At 43.4% G+C, this 18,952-nt stretch overlaps 1 protein-coding gene across 2 annotated transcripts in view; it reads left to right on the top strand.

The window, feature by feature from the left end:
* Positions 1–18,952, top strand: part of SV2B (synaptic vesicle glycoprotein 2B) — a 174,248-nt gene that overhangs the window by 87,455 nt on the left and 67,841 nt on the right. For both annotated transcript variants that reach the window (XM_041753804.1, XM_041753803.1), the window contains exon 2: positions 14,421–15,267. In XM_041753804.1, coding sequence (XP_041609738.1) covers positions 14,727–15,267 — 541 coding nt within the window. In that variant the 5' untranslated portion in view covers positions 14,421–14,726. The remainder of the gene's footprint in view (positions 1–14,420; positions 15,268–18,952) is intronic.

Here is an 18,952-nt window from a genome sequence, read left to right as displayed (position 1 = left end):
TGCAAAATTTAAAAGGTGGGCCTGAAGAATACCTCTGTGGAAAGCATCCTGTGTCAAGAGCCAAGAGTTGCCTCAGTGGGGTGTCTTTCTAGTCTCTGTATCTGAAAGTGGCCTGTGTGATGCCCACCAGGGAAGTGATTTGTCCGGTTCATCCAAACAAAGGGCTGGTTTATTAGGAGCATGTCTATCAAGCTTGAGTGGTCAGCTTGAGATCAACAGCCTAACCAAGGTCTTTGAGCCTAGAGGAAGCAGCTATAGCTTTTCTGATGTGCTAGAAACTGACCAGTGTCTGAGCTGCTTCTTTCCACTTCTCCCGCAGAGACCACTTCCATTTTGCAAACTGTGTGTCTGTCCTACTTATATGCACAACAGCTTGCAAATAACCTCCTTTTCTTTAGATCTCTAAGGGGAATCATTACTGTGTGGTTTATGATGAAGAAAGTGGTATTTTCCCCCTTTGAAATGAAAACAACACTGGATTAGCTGGTTTCAGGGGTGAAAGTTTCTGAAGATCATTTTGCTCATGACACTCGTATATTCACAGAATGCAGAAAGACATTGAGGATTTGGTTTCAGGGCTCCTGATGACAACAGCAGGCTGCTCTGGAGGTGGACCCTGGATGAGGCCTGAGGAGGAACTGTCCTTCATGAGACGTGTTGCAGTGATGTGCCATCTGTTTCTAGAATGATTCTAGTAACAGTGGAGGAGCCCATGAAAATATCCCTGCCAGGTCTTCTCACAATTCATCTTCTTCCCTCCTTGTGTATGACAGCCCTCTATATAATAAGCAACGTAGGAATAGGAGGACAGTGAAGGCACATCTTCAAAAAAATGATCTTGCTGTCACTCAGATTCTCTCCTACCTGTCCCTCCTTTTGATCTACACTCTGGATGCTGGGACATAGCGCACGTTCTCTCTCAGAGTTCATTTTCATCTCAAGGGCAGTTTAAAGGATGCTGTGATGGGTTACCTGGGTCTCTACTGCTCTGGGCTTCAGTTGGGCAGGAGTCCAGTATCCTCTTTATTTTTCTTTTGTAATATTATATTTATTTAAAATTTTTTAAGGATTTTATTTATTTATTCATGAGAGACACAGAGCGGGAGAGAGAGAGGCAGAGACATAGGCAGAGGGAGAAACAGGCTCCATGCAGGGAGCCTGATGTGGGACTCGATCCTGGGACTTCAGGATCATGCCCTGGGCTGAATGAAGGCCAGCGCTCGACCACTGAGCCACCCAGGTGTCCCCGCAATATTATATTTATTGAGGGCTTATCAAAGCAAAGTTCTGCCACCTGCTAGGAGACAAAGATGAATGTGAGATGGACCCTGTCCTCAAGGCGCTTAGTGATCTAGGCGGTCAGCTATGAGGGTAAGCAATGGGGACAACACTATTTTTGGTGGTTTAAGTAGAGTTCTTTGAAACATTGACATCATTTGAAAATTGTCCTTGCCAAATATGTAGGAGTAATTTCAACAGTAAAGCCAAACAGTGGAAAAGGGTACGTCAAAGATGCATCCCTCAAATAGCCAGAGACGCCAGACAGATAATATGCGGTGTTCTGTGATATTGTGGGGAAACCCGCAGAGCTCAGCAGAGGCTGTGAGGTATGGCATGGTCTCTCTCCAGATTTGTGACCTTGGGCAATGCCCTTGACCTCTCTGAGCTCCTGTTTGCCAAGCACTCCCTCCTCAGACTTTGTGAGGATTATATGAGATTGAGTGAGAAAGCTCCCAACATATACTACGAGCTCATTAAAGGGTTTCTTCCTCTCCCCATCCTTTCCCTGTTACTCTAAGATTTGGAGCAGAGCCCAGAACTGTACAAAACGCTAGGCTGCAGCACTAAATATGTTTGCAATCCTGGCAACATTTTAGCCCTTTCTAATTACAAAGTTTATACTTTGCCAAAGCTGAATTAGGGGCTGGAGGATGGAGAGAAGGGGATGGGGTGCTAATTATGGAGATTAAATACACTAGAGTGGGGGAAGGGGAAGGAGAAGAACCAGAGGGCCCATCACACCCAGAGGCTGAGTAATTCCAGGATAATGAGGAGATGCAGACAGGAATTCGGACATACCGAGGTAATTAAAAAAAATATTATTTCAGGGAAATACATGGGACTGATAAGTACAAGACGAGCTATGAGCCTCTACTTATGCTTTCCCCAAAGTGAGAGGTGTGGGGAGGTTTCTGGCACTGGGAGAGCTGCAGGCTGATGGGGTTCAGGGTGGAGCCATAACTGGGCAGCAGGGACCAGGAGACCCTAGCCAAGCAGTGTTGGGGTAAGCCCATGGGCCCCAGCCCCAGAGGATGGGAAATGCAGGCCATTCTGGAGAAGAAGGTGTTTGGGCACCTGAGTCATTACAAGGCTAGAATGTAGCAAAAAGCTGGTTAGTTTCAAGAAAAAAACATACAGGAAGGCTAAGAGGAGAGCACAGGCCAATCAGGGCATCAGGGCACCAGAAGTGCCCATCCCGGCTGTATCGGCTCTCAGACTTGCCTTTGGGGCACATTGGGAAGATCTTGGATTCTCCTTGATATCATCTCCATCAGTTTGTCCATCTGCCAGTCTTTATGTTCTTCACAGATCTATATCTACAAAGTTTTTAGAGATCCAGACTTTTAACCAGAATCCTCTCCTGGAGTAACATATTTGTTTCATGCCAGTTCTGTATTTTTACTTTTTGGGGGGTAGATTTGCAAAGGTTCTAACAAAGCAAAAGATGGAGAATAGCTCATGGGTGAAAAGAAGACTCTATCCTTACAGAAAGACTGTTGTTTTTAGATTTAGTAAAATTTCAATCAGCTAGAATATGAGGGCTATGAGGGCAGAAGCTTGTTATAATCTCCTTGGGGTTCATGGCACTTGGCACCCAGCACCTACCATGTAATATAGGAGCCCACCGAAGTACTCATGAAATCGGGACCGACTATCATAATGACAATTCAGTAGGGCTAATCCCCTAGGACGGGCTACCAGGAAGGGAATAAATGAAGCCAGGGAGGTGGATGGATTTTCATGAGGGTCTTTCAAGGGCAAATTAAGGACAGTGTTTTGAAGGTCTTGAGAAGCTACTTAAGAGATTTGAGTCATGCTGCGTGGAAGGGGGCTGTGTCGAGGGAATCCAGTTGAGCGATGCACAAGGCTGTGTCAGTGGGGTGGAGCTCAGGGCATGACTCCAGACCTTGTTTGTTTGGCATCAGGTCAAAAGTTAAAAGCAAATAGGATCAGCTGGCAAAATCTGCGGGCCACATAAGGAGGGGATCTCTGGCTTTCCTAGATGATGGCCATGGTAGTCTTCAAAGTTATATTCAATTCTATTATTGGTGTTGTTGTCTAAACTATTTGTTCCTTCTCTTCAAGCCGGTCTTTCAACCAGGAGGACTGTTTTTGAATCACATCTATTTGGGGAAGGACAAAAATGTGTCTGAAAGGCGCAGCAGGTTCTAATAGCTCTTCTTGCTCTGGGAGATTGAAGTCCATCAGCAACGTGACCTACCTATAAATGTTCCCTTAGATAGCTCTGTGTTGTGTTCTCTAAGGCTCCTGGTGGATCTGTGTAGCAAAGGGGTTCAATTTTAACAGCTCTTTTCTTTCCAAAGGAAGTATTGCTTCTCAGGAAACAAAACAAAACTTGCTGCCATTCTTTTCTCTTCTTCTAGCCTCCTTGAGCGTTGAGGCATCAATTAGTTGAATACCCTCTGTTGTCATTCAAGGACCTTCCCAGTCTGGCTCTAACTTCTTTTCCACATTTATCTCCAGCCATCCTCCCAGAATCCTCCTGCACTCCCTCTTGACCCATCAGCTCCCTTGCAGGTACATCATTAGATAATTTGGCATCACCGAAGAAGAACAGAATATGCCACCCCAAAAGATGCCTTGGCCTATTGATTATTTTGAATTGAGCTTACTTAAGAAAGAATTGTTGCAAGAAGGATCCTCAGATTCTCCTTTGTTCCTCTGAAAGCAGAAAATAAATCCCCCTTGTGAAAGATACGCTCCTTGTACCAGGAAGGTAGAAGGCATCCTTGTCACCAAACATAGGGAATTGAGGGCCAAGAGGGCTGTGTGAAGAACACTTGTCACTTCTTAACTAATTTACTATCCCAAGATCAAATCCCTTCATCTGGTTAATTCTTCACAAATTTATTGTTTCTTTGTCTAAAAGGTATAAAAGCTGCCTGCTTTGGTCACTTGAGTATCATATTTTTATAGTGCTCCTCTACATACAAAATTAAATTTGTTTTTTTTTTTCCTGTTAATCTATCTTATGTCAATTATTAGGTCAGCCAAAGAACCCAGAAGGCAAGAATGGGAAAATTTTCCATCCACATTTGCAGGATTCACTATATAATTTTGTAAGTTTGATCATTTACTTGAGCACGTGTGTTTCTAAGTGAACATACCAAGGTTGTGCTCAGTTGTTCATGGACAGTATATACTCGTTGTTGAGTGTGCCTGATTGTAAGGTAAAGTGGGATGGTAGAAGAATGTTCTGGTATAGAATAGAGGAACCCAGATCCCAAGGACCTGGGTTGGGGGCTCTGAGTTGTCTGGTGGGCAGGCCCTCTCAGTAGTAGCCAATAGATTCCTGCACATATGTAAGGTTTTTTTTTTTTTTTTGAGCTGGCAACAGGAGAGGAAGTAAGGGTAAGGGGGCAGAAGCCTAGTATATATAGGTGGAGAGTTTGAATCTGACTCTCGAACTTACTAGCGGTATAACCTTGACAAGTGCCTTAACCTCTCTGAGCTTGTTTTTTCTTCTATGGAATAGAGAAATAAGGATATCCATCTTGCAGTGTTGTGAAGTTAAATGAGATGATACATTTTTAGTACTCAAGTGAGAAAATGTTGCGTTCCTTCTACTTGGAAGACAGCATTTTCTGTCTGGGTGGTATTTGCCAGTTTTCCATCAATCATGCATGATTCTTGAGACTTTTACCATATCACTGGCAAAGATCAAACATCACCTGTACTCCCATTTAATTAAAAAAATCAACTCATTCTTATTAAGAGAATACCTTTACTTAGGAAGGAAACTATATCACTCCTGTAACCATAGGGTAACTATAAAAACAAACAGAATGAAAACAACACAGTGTTATGTTACTGATGTTCAGCCAGACACTGTTCCCTGCTAAAGGCTACGAAGCTAATCTTGTTTGTACTTTGTTGCAAAAGGTTCTCACTTTGTTGCAAAAGGGCAATTCACTAGTTAGCAGGTAGGTGGTAGAGCTGTACTGGTCCCCCAAAGAAGATTTTGATGTCCCTATCAAAAGGGATTGAAAGAACATTGAAAATACAATCACCCTTCTTCTCTGTGATTCAATGGTATTTAATGCTATGCTTGAACATCTTTTGAAATGATGTCAGGTCCCACAAAAGATATAGCATCTTCCACTTTGGGAAATGCCAGCCTTGGGCATCAATCATTTAGGAGCACAATATTAGCTCATGACTACAGGGATGTGGGTCAGGGTCAGGATCCCCAGAGAAGGGAGCTGATATAGGGTGGTGGGGAGAGGTCTGGGAGTGAGGGTTGGGGGTGGGGATTCAGAGCAGGGTTGCAGCAGAGTGGAGTGCTAAACATCCAGAAGGTCTCACCTCAAAGGCTGCAGATTTGCTGCTAAGTAGTAGGGTGAAGGTAAGGCTCTTATTGTCATTTTGGCCCTCTTATGCATTGCTGCAGAGGTTAGTAAATATGTAGAAATGCAGATCTATGTGTTGGGCATTGATATAACAATAGCTATTTTTACTGAGCTCTTATCAAAGGTTTCTGAACATATTGACTCATTTAACTCTCATAACAACCCAATGAATAAAAATCTGTATTCTTTTCATTTCACACATGAAGAAACTGCAGCCTAAAGGTTAAATAACTTGCTCTGATTTTCTGAGCTTATAAGAAGCAAAGCTGGTATCTGAAAATGTGTGCAGTGGGCAAGAATTTGCTTTATAACATTACCCAGGGCAAGAAAGAACGTTAAAAGTGTTTTTCTTCATCAAATCGCAAGTAGTGTTGATAAGATGGCCATTATCACTCTTTGTTAAAGCTTCCTTCCCTGCTCTGCTGGACCACTTATGTGGTTCCCTGAACAGAGGGAGTGCCTGGCTCACAGCCCATGGCTATGGCCACCATGGTCCTTGTTCTTGCTGCTTCTCAGGTCTGCCTACAGGAGCCAGCTTTGCACCATCTGCTAGGCAGTTTTAGTGTGGATGAATACAGTGACACCACTCAACAATTCTTGTTTCTGTTTACGGATTGTACGACAGGGTGGGATCCACGTGGCTGGTCTCAAGGCTGCAGGGTTAATAGGCTCCATAGATGTCCCCAGCTCTTCCCCATCCAGAGTGATGCCTACGAGAGGGACGGGGGTCTCCTCTCAGGGAACTCACTTCCTACTTCTTAGAGTTCCCCTCTCCCAGAGCTTGGGCACCTCATCTACATGTCAAAACACCAGTACCTGTTGTCTTCCCTTTTAGCTTAGCTCTTGAAGGGCCTAATTGTGTGAAGACTGGGTAGGAGCCTTCTTTGGTCTTGCCCTTGAATCGATGACACACATAAATGTCACCTGCTTCCTGAGGAAGGAAGAACATAGGGCAGAGATTCATGACATTGAGTAAGCACAAATTACCTGGAGAACTTGCTAGCAAAACAGATTTCTGTCCCCTTTTTGTTTCAGAAGATTTGGAATGGGGTCCAGGAATCTGTATTTATCTGGCACAAAATGATTCTCCTGCAGGTGATTTGAGGACCACACCATGGAAAACATTACTTGCCTTTAGCACACAGAGGAGCCAAGAGGGAGAAAATTAGCATTTCAGGGAGTACCAGGCAAACATTAACATCTTAACAAATCACCCTGCTGGATACATTAGCATAATAAAAATACATATTTGTAATATATAATATTATGGAAACTACTGGTAAAATGATATGAATATATGATTTGCTTAGCATTTTCCCCTACTATTATAGTGTGATCATTTTCTTCTCTTTTTTTAATAAGTCTTTCAAAGAACATAATTTTTATAACATGGTAATATTTAACTGTATGAGTATGTGAACATTTATTTACCTATTCCCCATTATTTAATATATGCTTGTTTTCCAGGTTTGATGTTCTAAATAATGCTTTGTTTTTTTGTTTTGTTTTGTTTTTAAAGATTTTATTTATTTATGAGAGACACAGAGAGAGAGGCAGAGACACAGGCAGAGGGAGAAGCAGGCTGCATGCAGGAAGCCCAATGTGGGACTCGATCCCCAGTCTCTAGGATCACGCCCTGGGCTGAAGGCAGTGCTAAACTGCTGAGCCACCCGGGCTGCCCTAAGAGATAGGACTTTAACTCAGGTCCTCTATCCAGTGATCTGGTGATCTTTCTCTTACCCAGCTTACAATGTTTTATACTGAGTCCTCCTGACCTCTCTCAGCACTCATTTTTGATATGACTTACACAATTAGGATGGAAACTTAAGGAAGAGGTGCCTGCAAAGCTAACTGACCCATTGAACATCTGATTACTACCCACTGGAGTTTGTTGACTACCCTACCTCTTGTTCATGTAAATAGAATTACAGCAAGATTCTCAAATAACATTTACTCACAAACCTTTATATGCTTCAGTTCCCCCTAAATTCCTGCCAAATAATTTCAGGGGTGCTCAAGTCTAGCTCATGACTTGGTGTATTAGTCCTTCTGGTCTAGGTTGTCTGCCATTTTCTTCTGCCCTGGCTCACTAGAGTGAATCTCCCTTCAAAGCCAATTGCACTTGAGGGTACAGCTACTGGTGATTCCTGCCAAAGGGGCCAGAGAGTGTGCCCAGCTTTCCAGGGGTGAGTGTTGAGGACATTAGTATCTTTACTAAGGGGACCATCCTTTGTTGTTGCTTGCGCTGAAGTTGCTACATTCCAGGCTCTTGATACATCACCAAGATTTGACTGAATCCGGTGAAAAATCTGAGTTATGCATTTCCTCCAGTTGTGACCCATTGGGCTGTGACCAGGCTGTGCTCCCCGCTTCTCTCTTCCAATAGGAAGCTCTTGGTCCCACATGCAAGTAGACTTTGGGATGCTCACCACGTGGGCTTTCAAGACACGAGAAAATCATAGGATGAATATACCTACAACTATAGGCACAAAAGTAGTGTGTAACTGTTTGGAAAAGCTTGAATTCCATGGATGTTAACACAGGTTCCAAGGAAAAAGAGGTGGTGATTATGGGAAACACTGATTTCAACAAGTTAAATGGATTTATTTTGGTGAGGGAAAGAACACGAGTTTTATTGAGGTATAACGTATATACCATTAAATCCACTCGTGAGTATACATTTCAATGGTTTCTTAGTAAACTTATGAAGCTGTGCAACCATCACTACAATCCAGTTTTAAAACATTTCTGTCATTCCCCCAACCCAAATTTCCTGAAGTTTACTTACAGTCAATCCCCACTTCCACCCCTCGCTTTGGCAAACAATAATCTGCACTCCGGTTCTATGGATTTTTGTCTGTTCTGGACATTTCATATCAATGGAATACTATAATATAAGGCCTTTGGTGTTTGGCTTCTTTGACTTGGCATAATGTTTTTGAGGTTCATCCATGTTGTAGTATGTATCAGTACCTTGTGCTTTTTTATTGCTGATGATTATACTATTGCCTGGATATACCACATTTTGTGATGGATGTTTGTATTGTTCCCAGTTTGGGGCCATTTTAAATTATACTATTATCAGCATTCCTGTATTAGTCTTTAGAGTGGGCATATGTTTGTTTTTTATTTTTTTAAAATTTCTCCCAGGTAGATTCTTAGGATGGAACTGCTGGCTTATTTTGTAAGTGCATGTTTAACATTTTAAGAATCTGCCAAACTGTTTTCCAAAGGAGCTGAACCATTCTTCATTCCTAGCCCCGATGTTTGAGGGTTCTGATTCAGCACATCCCAGCCCATCCTTGCTATTGTCTATCTGTTGATTGGAGTTGTTCCAATGGGTATGTTGTACAGCTCATTGTGGTATTAAATAGATATCTATTTAGGTCTTTCACAGAGTTTTTTTTTTTAAGATTTTATTTATTTATTCATGAGAAACACAGAAAGAGAGAGGCAGAGACATAAGCAGAGGGAGAAGCAGGCTCCATGCAGAAATCCCGATATGGGACTCGATCCGGGACTCCAGTATCATGCCCTGAGCCGAAGACAGACGCTTAACCGCTAAGCCACCCAGGCGTCCCTTTCACAGACTTTAACATAGAAATGTACAGTTTTAATCTCCAGAAGAGAATGGTGAATAGGATATGCCATGTTTCCTAAACTTATTTGCTCTTGCAATTCTCTCCCTCTCCTCCCCCCACCCCTCCTGAGATGAGCTTATGAAAGGCCTAACATTCTAGAGCACACATTTTGGGAAGCATTACATCATTTTATTATAATATTATTTTTAGCTTTGTTCTCTGTGATATTTAATTACATGCAAGGGGTTACCACACAGTGATGCTGAGTCGAATAGCACAGACCCCGAGGTTCAGAGAATGTGAGAGGTGAGAGAAGAGGCTGACGTGGTTAGGGCTGGCATGCGTCTGAGAGCAGTGGTTTTCAGGAGGAGCTAAATGTCAGTTTGTTTTTCTCTTGTATTTGGTTCCCCAGCGTGGCCCAGATGGACCCCCACATCTCAAGCAGAGCTGGGCTGGGCTCAAGCTGGGATCCTGGCTACATTTTAATTGTCAACGCTCAGTCAGATAATGATCATAATGACAGCAACAACAACGATAATTATATCAAATTTACATCAGTCACATCTGCGCCAGGCACCAGGCTGAGCGCTCTTCATGGATTATCTCAAGTGGGTACTTTTATAGTCATTTTACAGATAAGAAAATTGAGGCACAGAGTGGTTAAGAGCTTGTGCCCAGGTCATAGGGCGTGGCAGTCAGGACTTGAACTGGGGCCCTCTGACACCGGTTTGTGCTTTTGAACCACTCTGCTCTGTGTCCCACCACCCCACCAAAAAGGCAGTCTGAAAGAAGTCTGGAAGAATATTTTTGTTTGTTTTCATTATACAGCAACTGGAGCATTCTGGAAAGATTTCCTGGCTAGAGTTTGCGCCCTTCCCTAGAGACACCACCATCCTAGTCACCTCACCTTCTCCTTCTCAGCTGACAGGAAATGTAGCACTTACTGTCCTGTGGGAGTCTCCTCATATCTGTCCTCATGGCCTACCACCTTTATCCTGGCCTAACCTCACCTCTGGATTATTACTCCTCCCCTCCATGAAAAACTTCTACTTAGTTTCATTGTTCACAGGTTTTCTCCTAGAAACCAGGCCATGTATCCCCACCAGGGAGATCTTTCTAGATCCCTGCTCTGCGTGACACACTGCTCTGCCCACTTCAACAACTGTCATGGCTCCCTTTGCTCAGAGGAAAATTCTCAGTCCCAGAGCAGGTGTGCAGACTGACTGATCTTCCCTCCCCCAGTGTATCGCCTGTAAGCCTCCCTTCTAGGGTCATCCACTATAGGCAGGTGCTTCATTGCTGCCCAAACAAGTTAAGCCATGTTCTCCTCCATAACTTTACTGATCCTTGTTCTCCAGTGTGCAATGGCCTCCTCTCCCTTCTGGCTTCTCTGAGCCCTTTCCTGCCCTGGACGGTCCCCAGCTTCTAGGATGCTAGCACATCCCAGCGCATAAACAACCCGTCCCTCTTCGGAACCACCTTGGGAGAGCCTACGATTGTGATGTCCTAGCATTAGTCTTGTTCACTGTGAAATGAGTTTGTAATGATACTCCTTGCCTCGTAGGGTTGTTGTCCTGGTTAAAAATTCAGGATACACGTGATACACTTAGCATAGTACCTAGCACAAAGCCACAAGGCAAGTATTTGATAAATAAAAGATAATATTATTAATAATTAAGATTGTCATTTTTATTACTGCATTGTTCTGTCTAACTCTTCCATGAGGGGTGGATGTCTTGAGAATGGGGCTCAAGTCATATCATATTAATCACAATGTCTGAAGCACCAAAGGTCCTGGGGGACCTTTGTGGAGGATGAGTGCACAAAGCCTAAGCAGGGTATCAGAAGCTTGATGCCACTCTTGGCTCTGCAGGCAACTCAGTGTGTGACCTTGACTTGTCTCTTTGGAGTTCAGTCTCTCTCCCTTGTACCTCCTCTTTAAGGTTCTCTGTGAACCTGCTTCAAATCTAATCCCTGACATCAGTTCTCCACGTTAACTTGGACACATTCTTTATTCCTCCCTAACCCTCAGTTTTCTTCATCCATGAAATGGAGAGAATGGTTTTGCTTCACTACTGGCTGTGAAGATAAATGAGTTTGCTTTTCGGTACATAGTGGCTCTCGTGCTTCTTTTGTTATTGCTGGTTAGGTTAATGTTGAATTCATTAGTTTCTTGGCTGGGGCTGCCTTAACCAAGTACCACAAAGTGGGTGGCTTAAAGAAATTCACTGTCTCATGGTTCTGAAGGCTAGAAATCCAAAATTAGTTCCTTTGGAGGGCAGTGAGGGAAACTGTTCCAGGCTTCTCCTCTAGCTTCAGGTAGCCTTAGTTATTCCCCGGCTTGTTGATGGTGGCACTCTCCCGGTGTCATGTCATCTTCCCTCTATTCAGATCAGTATCTGAGTCCAAATTTCCCCTCTGTATAAGGTCATCAGTCATACTGGATTAGAGCCCACCCTAATGATCTCATCTTAACTCAATTACTTCTAGAAAGACCATATTTCCAAATAAGGTCACATTCTGAGGTCCTGGGGATTAGTGCTTCAATATACCTTCTTAGGGTTTCACATTTCAACCCATAACACTGAAAGTGATTAAAGATTGTATTCTCTACGAAAAGCTTTGCTGGAGAGATAACTTGGCATTTCTCAATGGAAGAGAAAACAACCCTACAACACCCGACAGCGATTCCTGTCTACTCTGCTGCGCTTGCCATTTGCCGCAGTTCATTTCACTGGATCAGATAAGTGGAATCAGCTTCAACGAAGATCCGTTTCTTTCCACAAAGCAAATCCCAGGACCTCTGCCCCTTGTGACATTTCCCACATGTGCTTTTAGAATTGCAAATCTATCATTTCTGGTTCATGACATTTTTTGCAGAGCCCCCAGGATGGAAATAACACACCAGATCTCAGGCAGTTGGCATTCTTTCTCTGTTTTTTTTTTTTTTTTATAGCATTCTGTGAAACTCTCATGCTGTTTACATGTGATTTATATTCTTCCTGTGGTTCCTAAATGGATATAATAAAAACATTTAGAATATTAATCTGACATGGTTCAGGCCAGCATGGTCTAATACAAATTTATTTACTAGAGATGGTGAAAGTCTGAAAAGATAAAGTGAGAATCAGTCCTTAGTAAATCTTTCTTGCTGGCTCCTATGACACTGTTTCTGAGAGGGGTGTCCCCTGGAGTCCTTGGGATGTTTGTGGAAAATGTAGGTTTCCAGGTCTCACCCACTGCTCTGCAAGTTCAGAGGCTTTGGAGGAGGGGTTCCAGGGTTTGCGTGTCTAATAAGTGCTTCAAGCCACTGTGGTTTGGGCCCACCCTTCGTCTGAGAACCACTGGTCTCCGGCATCACCCAGAAGTGTGTTTTGGTTTTGAGTCACATGAGTTCCAGAGCTGGAGACTGTCCAGGGCTGAAGGTGGGGAGAGCCAGGCAGGTAGGCATTGGGGCAGGGGGCCCAGGGCTGTGCCGTCAGCATCGCGAGGATGTGTCCTGTCCATTGTGGGGTGACATCTGCTGAATGTGGCAACAGATCAGTGTGGATTTCAGATGGAACAGGTTGACCTGTAAAGGTTGATGGCACGTATATATGACAGCAGGTGGGTTGACCTGGGGAGTGGGTTTCTGGCAGTTCCAGTGAAGGTGTCTGGCAGCCAGAGAGAGCTAAAGTGGGGTCAGGTGTATGGGATGGGCCTTGCCTCTGCCCCTGAGGGCTGCTCAGGGAGCAGGTGGGACTCCGTGTTGCCCTGGGGAGCTGTGTGAAAACTTGGACTCCTGAGCTTGAACCAGCCCCTCTGTGTGTGCTGGGAATCTGTATTCTAAAGTCCTCCAGGTGATTTAATGTGACAGTCCCTCTGAATAGCATTTGGGAAGCACGGGTGCCATGGAAAGAATTGAATTTGGGAATCAGCAGGTCTGGCGTTGACTCCTGGCTGTTTGATCTTGACCTAACTCCATCTGAGCCACAGTTTCTCTATCTGTAAAATAAAGTACAAATATTTTCTTCTTGTTTTGATCATTGTGAGAAATAGGGAGAAGGGATGTGGCACATTTTAGCAGTTTCTGGCACATGGTACACTTCATGTGGTGGTGGCTCCAAACCTCGTAAGAGCTGTGTTTTGAAAGGATGTGATTGGGACAGAGTGTGCCAGTCACTCCGTAGCAAGTGGCCACGGAGATTGACTTTGGCTCTGATAGCACTAGGTCCTGGTTTCCACAATTGAGACTAGAAAAAAAAAAAAAAAAAAAGAATGACAATGTCAAGGCTTAAATAGTGTTTCCCACTCAGGTCTGATACTGTCCCAAGCATTTTATGAACGACCTTATGAGTTAGCTAGTATTGTTATCCCCATTTTACAGATGAGAAAATGGAGGCTCAGAGAGACGTGAGCATGGTCACACAGGTCTGACGCGGTGGAATCAAGCTCTCTGGCTCTGAGTCTTCAGCAGCTTTTCCAGCCAAGTTCAAGGTCACAGTGGTCCTTGACCCTCAGTGCTGAGTCTCCAAGTGAGTTGGGCCTTTGGAGAAACGGTCCTCGATGTTTGCCACACCTTTCTAGATGTAAAATCGTATAGGCACTTCGTAACAAAGTTAGAAAAGCTGGCCATTTTCTTAACAGAAGCTGAGTTGTAATAAACCTGTCCTGTTGCCAAAAGCTTGATAAATTCTAACAGAAAACCAGTAGCACATGGGGCACCTGGTGACTCAGTGGTTGAGTGTCTGCCTCTGGCTCAGGTCATGATCCCTGAGTCCTCAGATCAAGTCCCACATCAGGCTCCCTACAGGAAGCCTGCTTCTCCCTCTGCCTATGTCTCTGTCTCTTTCTGTGTGTCTCTCATGAATAATTAAATAAAATCTAAAAAAAAAAAAAAATAACACAAATTGTCTTATATTGAGACTCCCTTGCCCGCTTTCTATTTCCTTCCTGTGTAAGAGTTGACCCCTTCCATAGATTAATCAATACCACCAAGGGCTTCTCTGACCACTGTTCTTTCTTTCCTTCCGCTTTGTCTCACTGATTCAGTCTTTATTCATTTGATACGAATCCAAATGTCTAATCAAGATTTCTTCCACTTAACACGTGAAGCACTGGCATTAGTAAACATATTTAGTTCTGAGAGTATTTTCTCATAATTTCTGCATTTTGTAACACTTCCTCTCTCTCTTCTCTGTACTCCCAGGGCATAACCTTCAGTAGCAGAACAAATCAGTCCTGCCAGCAAGCTGCCAAGTCCTGTGGGCTCCTTGTCAAGGAAAACAGCTGGCCCCATTTCTAATCAACATTTCCCCCACAAAACAAAACACTGCTGGGTCACTGAAGGAGACCAGACCAGAATTTGAAACTTTCCAAAGACTTCCAATAGACATCGAATGCAAAAGGATACTTACATTGTTTTTGGATAGATCTACTCTGTTTGGGAGATAAGAGGGAGAATCAACCAAGAAGTCACACAAACAGTTTCTTCATTTACACCTCTGCACATACGATGGATGATGGTTATCGAAATAGCCCAAACCTTTACCACGGTGCAAGGGATATAGCTCGAGAGGCGACCCGGCAGTCCCGGAACCAAGGAATGGATGACTACAAGTATCAGGACAACTATGAGGGCTATGCCCCCAATGATGCCTATTATCGTGGCAATGAGTCCAACCCAGAGGAGGATGCACAGAGTGATGTTACAGAAGGCCATGACGAGGAGGATGAGATCTATGAGGGCGAGTACCAGGGCATCCCTCACCCAGATGATGTCAAGGCCAAGCAGGCCAAGATGGCGCCCTCCAGGGCAGATGGCCTTCGGGGCCAGGCTGACCTGATGGCCGAGAGGATGGAAGATGAGGAGCAGTTGGCCCACCAGTATGAGACCATCATTGATGAGTGTGGCCATGGACGTTTCCAGTGGATCCTCTTTTTTGTCTTGGGTTTGGCTCTGATGGCTGATGGAGTGGAGGTGTTCGTGGTGAGTTTTGTCCTGCCCAGTGCAGAGAAGGACATGTGTCTGTCCAGTTCCAAAAAAGGAATGCTTGGTAAGTAGAAATTTCCAAAGATCATTCTCTTGTGGTATTAAATCATGAAGGGGAAAGAGCAATAAAATTTGTATAGCACCTGTCACAATTGGGTGCCTTAAATCTATCACAATGCCCTTGTAATGTTCTCACATTACATCCATTTGTCTTTAAGGTAAATTTATCTCAGAGACAATTAATTTGCTCAAGTTTACCCAGCTAGTAAGTATTGGAGCTTGAACCCCTGCTCAGGTCTGTCTGACTCTCAAGTTCTTGTTTCTTTTTCCAAATCCTATTGCCTTTTTGAGAGTCAGACCTCTCTCATCTTCATATTAAGCCATCTCCCATTTGGATATTAAACCATATCCAAATGACAAACACATTTTGTGAGTGGTAGGCCAGAAGGCCTGTTCCACTTAGCCCTCTCTGTGTCCTTCTAGAATCCAGTGGCATCTGCTACCAGTTTCTCTTGTATGTAGATGTTACTGGGCTGACTACCCATGTACCTTGGGGATGCATGCTGGACTGAACTTACCCCTAGAACCCCTGCAGGCCATTAGGAACCACACTGTGAAGGACAGATGGATTCCACAGGATGGAGGACCAGCTTTGCAAGTCAGTAATGAGACTGGAACCATCAGAGTCAAAGTGTCAGATATCAGGACCTGAGACAAAGAGGATTTTAAGTTAGAGAGAGGAAGGTCACCAATGGCGTGGTATACAAGAGATTCATCATAATACAGACAAGGGTTTGTCTTGATCATTAAACATCTTGCAAACATATCCACGTCTAAATGTAAAGTCCATGCAGTTGATTATTTACCAAACATACGGTTATTGAGAACTTGATGTAAGTCATATTCTTAAGAACATTCAAGAACCCAAAACCTATCTAGCAACTTAGTTTATTAATTCAACAAATATTTGTTACATGTATACTGTGTGCCAGTCTCTATGTTCAGCCTTGGGGAGGAAATATTGAATCAGATTGACATAGTCTTTGCCTCTCAAGGGACTCACACAGCAGAACACACAGGCATTAACAAACACAGAGACTTATTTAATTACTGTAGAGATAAGTGCTATGAAGTATCTTATATAACTCTTTTCCCTAGTACTTGCTTTAAAGCAAGCTCTGGCAAGGGTGCCTGGGTGGTACAATCAGTTAACCATCTGACTTGGTTTTGGCTCAGGTCCTGATCTCAAAGTCCTGATCTCAGGGTCATGAGAGTGAGCCCTAAGTTGGGCTCCATGCTCAGCATGGGGTCTGCTTCAGATTCTCTCTCTCCTTGCCCGTCCCCTCATGCTCTCTCTCTCTCTGAAATAAATAAACCTTTTTTTTTTAAAAAGCAGTGTTGGCAACATTTTCCATAAAGACCCAGATACTAAATATTTTAGGCTCTGCAAGCCCAGATAGTCTGTCACCACCACTCAACTCTGCCTTGGTAGCACAAAAGAAGTCATAGACAACGCACAAACACATGGGCATAACTTGTTCCAATAAAACTTCATTTATGAAAAAAGACAAAGGGCTGGATTTAGCCTATGGGCTGTAGTTTGACAGCCCTGATATAAAGCCGCTATAAATAAGGTTGGGATATAAAATAAAGAAAACATCTGCAATAAAGAATTGCTCCTGGAAGCTTTTAAAATTTGTTTTATCCATTTCTGCCTAACTAAAGGGCCATTTAAAATGATTAATGTAAAAAAATGATTAATGTGTCAGATATGATTGTTAGGGAACCAGAAGAGACTGAGTATGGACAAGTAGAAAGAATGATTTGAGGAGCAAGGCTATCACTTGAAGTTTTTAAACACCAACAAAATTTTAGTTGCTTTTAAAATTGTATTCTTATTTAAAAAATTCTGCTCTGTGCTTTTAAGTTTGAATCCTTTTTTTTTTTTTTGGATAAGGGCAAAAAACAAACCCCAAGCCCCAAACCAAAGCATACAGCCCCTAACTTATCTAAATATTTCCAAAGTAGTGATTTGCTTTGTGGTATTCTCAGCTGAAACCCTGGGTCCCCATTAGGCCAAATTGGCAATGTCAGGAATGATTTCATGCCCTCTTGGTCTCTCTGCCATCCTGGTGCCTGGCAACCTCATTAATAGAGCCATGGTATAGTTGGAGCTACTAATGGCTCCTAGGGCAATTGCTGGGAGTTGAGGGAACAGGGTCCTAATCTGGAGAGCTCATGCTTGTGCAATTTTGCTTTCAGTATTTACCAAGAAGACACTATGACTCAGCCCAAGAAGGACATGCAAACTACCAGACCAGAGATGGACTTCTGGGGCTCCCTTTGTGGTCAAGGAAATGGATCTGGGGCAGTAGATGGTGGAATGGTCTCCAGGGTCCAGCATTTCCACACGCCATCTCATCTGACCGTCATGGTCACCATGGTGGTTAGAGGAGTTTTACCCCATTTGTACATGACAGGAAGCAGGCTCAGAGAGCTATATTCTAGCTTACACAGTAATTGCTGGAGCTGAGATTTCAATCCAGGTCTGTCTGATTTGAGTCTCTACTCATTCTGCTCCACCATACTACCTTTCTCTCCTACATGGTCTTTGGAAAAGAGGTCATGCCATGGGACAGGCCTTCTTTCCATGTCATCAAGCAACCCCATAGATTGCTTAGAGGACCATAGATTGCTTCCAACAGAGAGGTAACATGGTGTCATAGATGATGGGGTGGGCCCTAGAGTCTGGCCACTATGATTTGGCCACTAACTATATCATTTGTCAGTTAGTGACCTTGGGCAAGTCATAAATTCTCTGAGTTTCCCGTATGTGGACTAGGGTAATGGTACCTTTTTTTTTTTTTTTTTTTTTGATGAGAACTAAATTAGATAAAGCTGGTAGAGCAACCAGCTCTACATAAGTCCTGAACAACTGTTAGTTCTTGCTACTTTGTATCTTGACATTATCCTTCCCAGCATTTGCCACAAATTATATTTGCAGTGACATAATGGAGCAGCATGCATGCTGGAGCCAGGTGGCCTGGGTTTGAGTTCTTGCTCTGCCAATTCCTAGTAGGGTGATTTGGGGAAAGTGGCTTAGCTTCTCTATGCCTTCGTTTCCTTGCCTGCAAATGGAGATGACAACAGGCTTTAATTTAAGGGTTATGTGAAGTTTCAGTGAGTTCAATGCATTTAACTTTCCTAAAACAGTGCCTTGCATGTAATAGGTGCTTGAGATATCTTGTTATTATTATTATTAAATAGTTGTTATTGTTACTAAACTGATGGCTTGATAATGAGGAGCCACCTAAATTCAGGCCTAGATCTTCTCAGGTGATGACATTGCACATTTTTTTTCAGGCCAAATTATTTTTTGTAGGCTTTTAAGGTCAAGCTGTCCTACGTTGGCCGGTAACAAGGCCTCCTCTCTTCTGTGCTAACCCAGTTCTTTCTTTCTTTCCCTTCCCTCTGTGTGTGTGTGTGTGTGTGTGTATGTTTGTGTGTAAGACTTTTTTTTTTTTTTATTAGACAGAAAGAGAGCATGCACATGTAGGGGGAGCAGCAGGCAGAGGGGGAGGGAGAAGCAGACACTCTGCTGAGCAGGGAGCCTGATGTGATCCCAGGAACCAGAGACCACAACTTGAGCCAAGGCCAGACACTTAACCAACTGAGCCACCCAGGTGCCCCTAAGACTTAATCTTTTTAGAGGAGTTTTAGGTTCACAGCCAAACTGAGAGGAAGGTACA

This window comes from Vulpes lagopus, chromosome 4 (assembly GCF_018345385.1).
Source record: "Vulpes lagopus strain Blue_001 chromosome 4, ASM1834538v1, whole genome shotgun sequence".
NCBI lineage: Eukaryota > Metazoa > Chordata > Mammalia > Carnivora > Canidae > Vulpes > Vulpes lagopus.
Note: the sequence above shows the minus strand (reverse complement) of the source record. Positions and strands in the feature narration are given on the sequence as shown.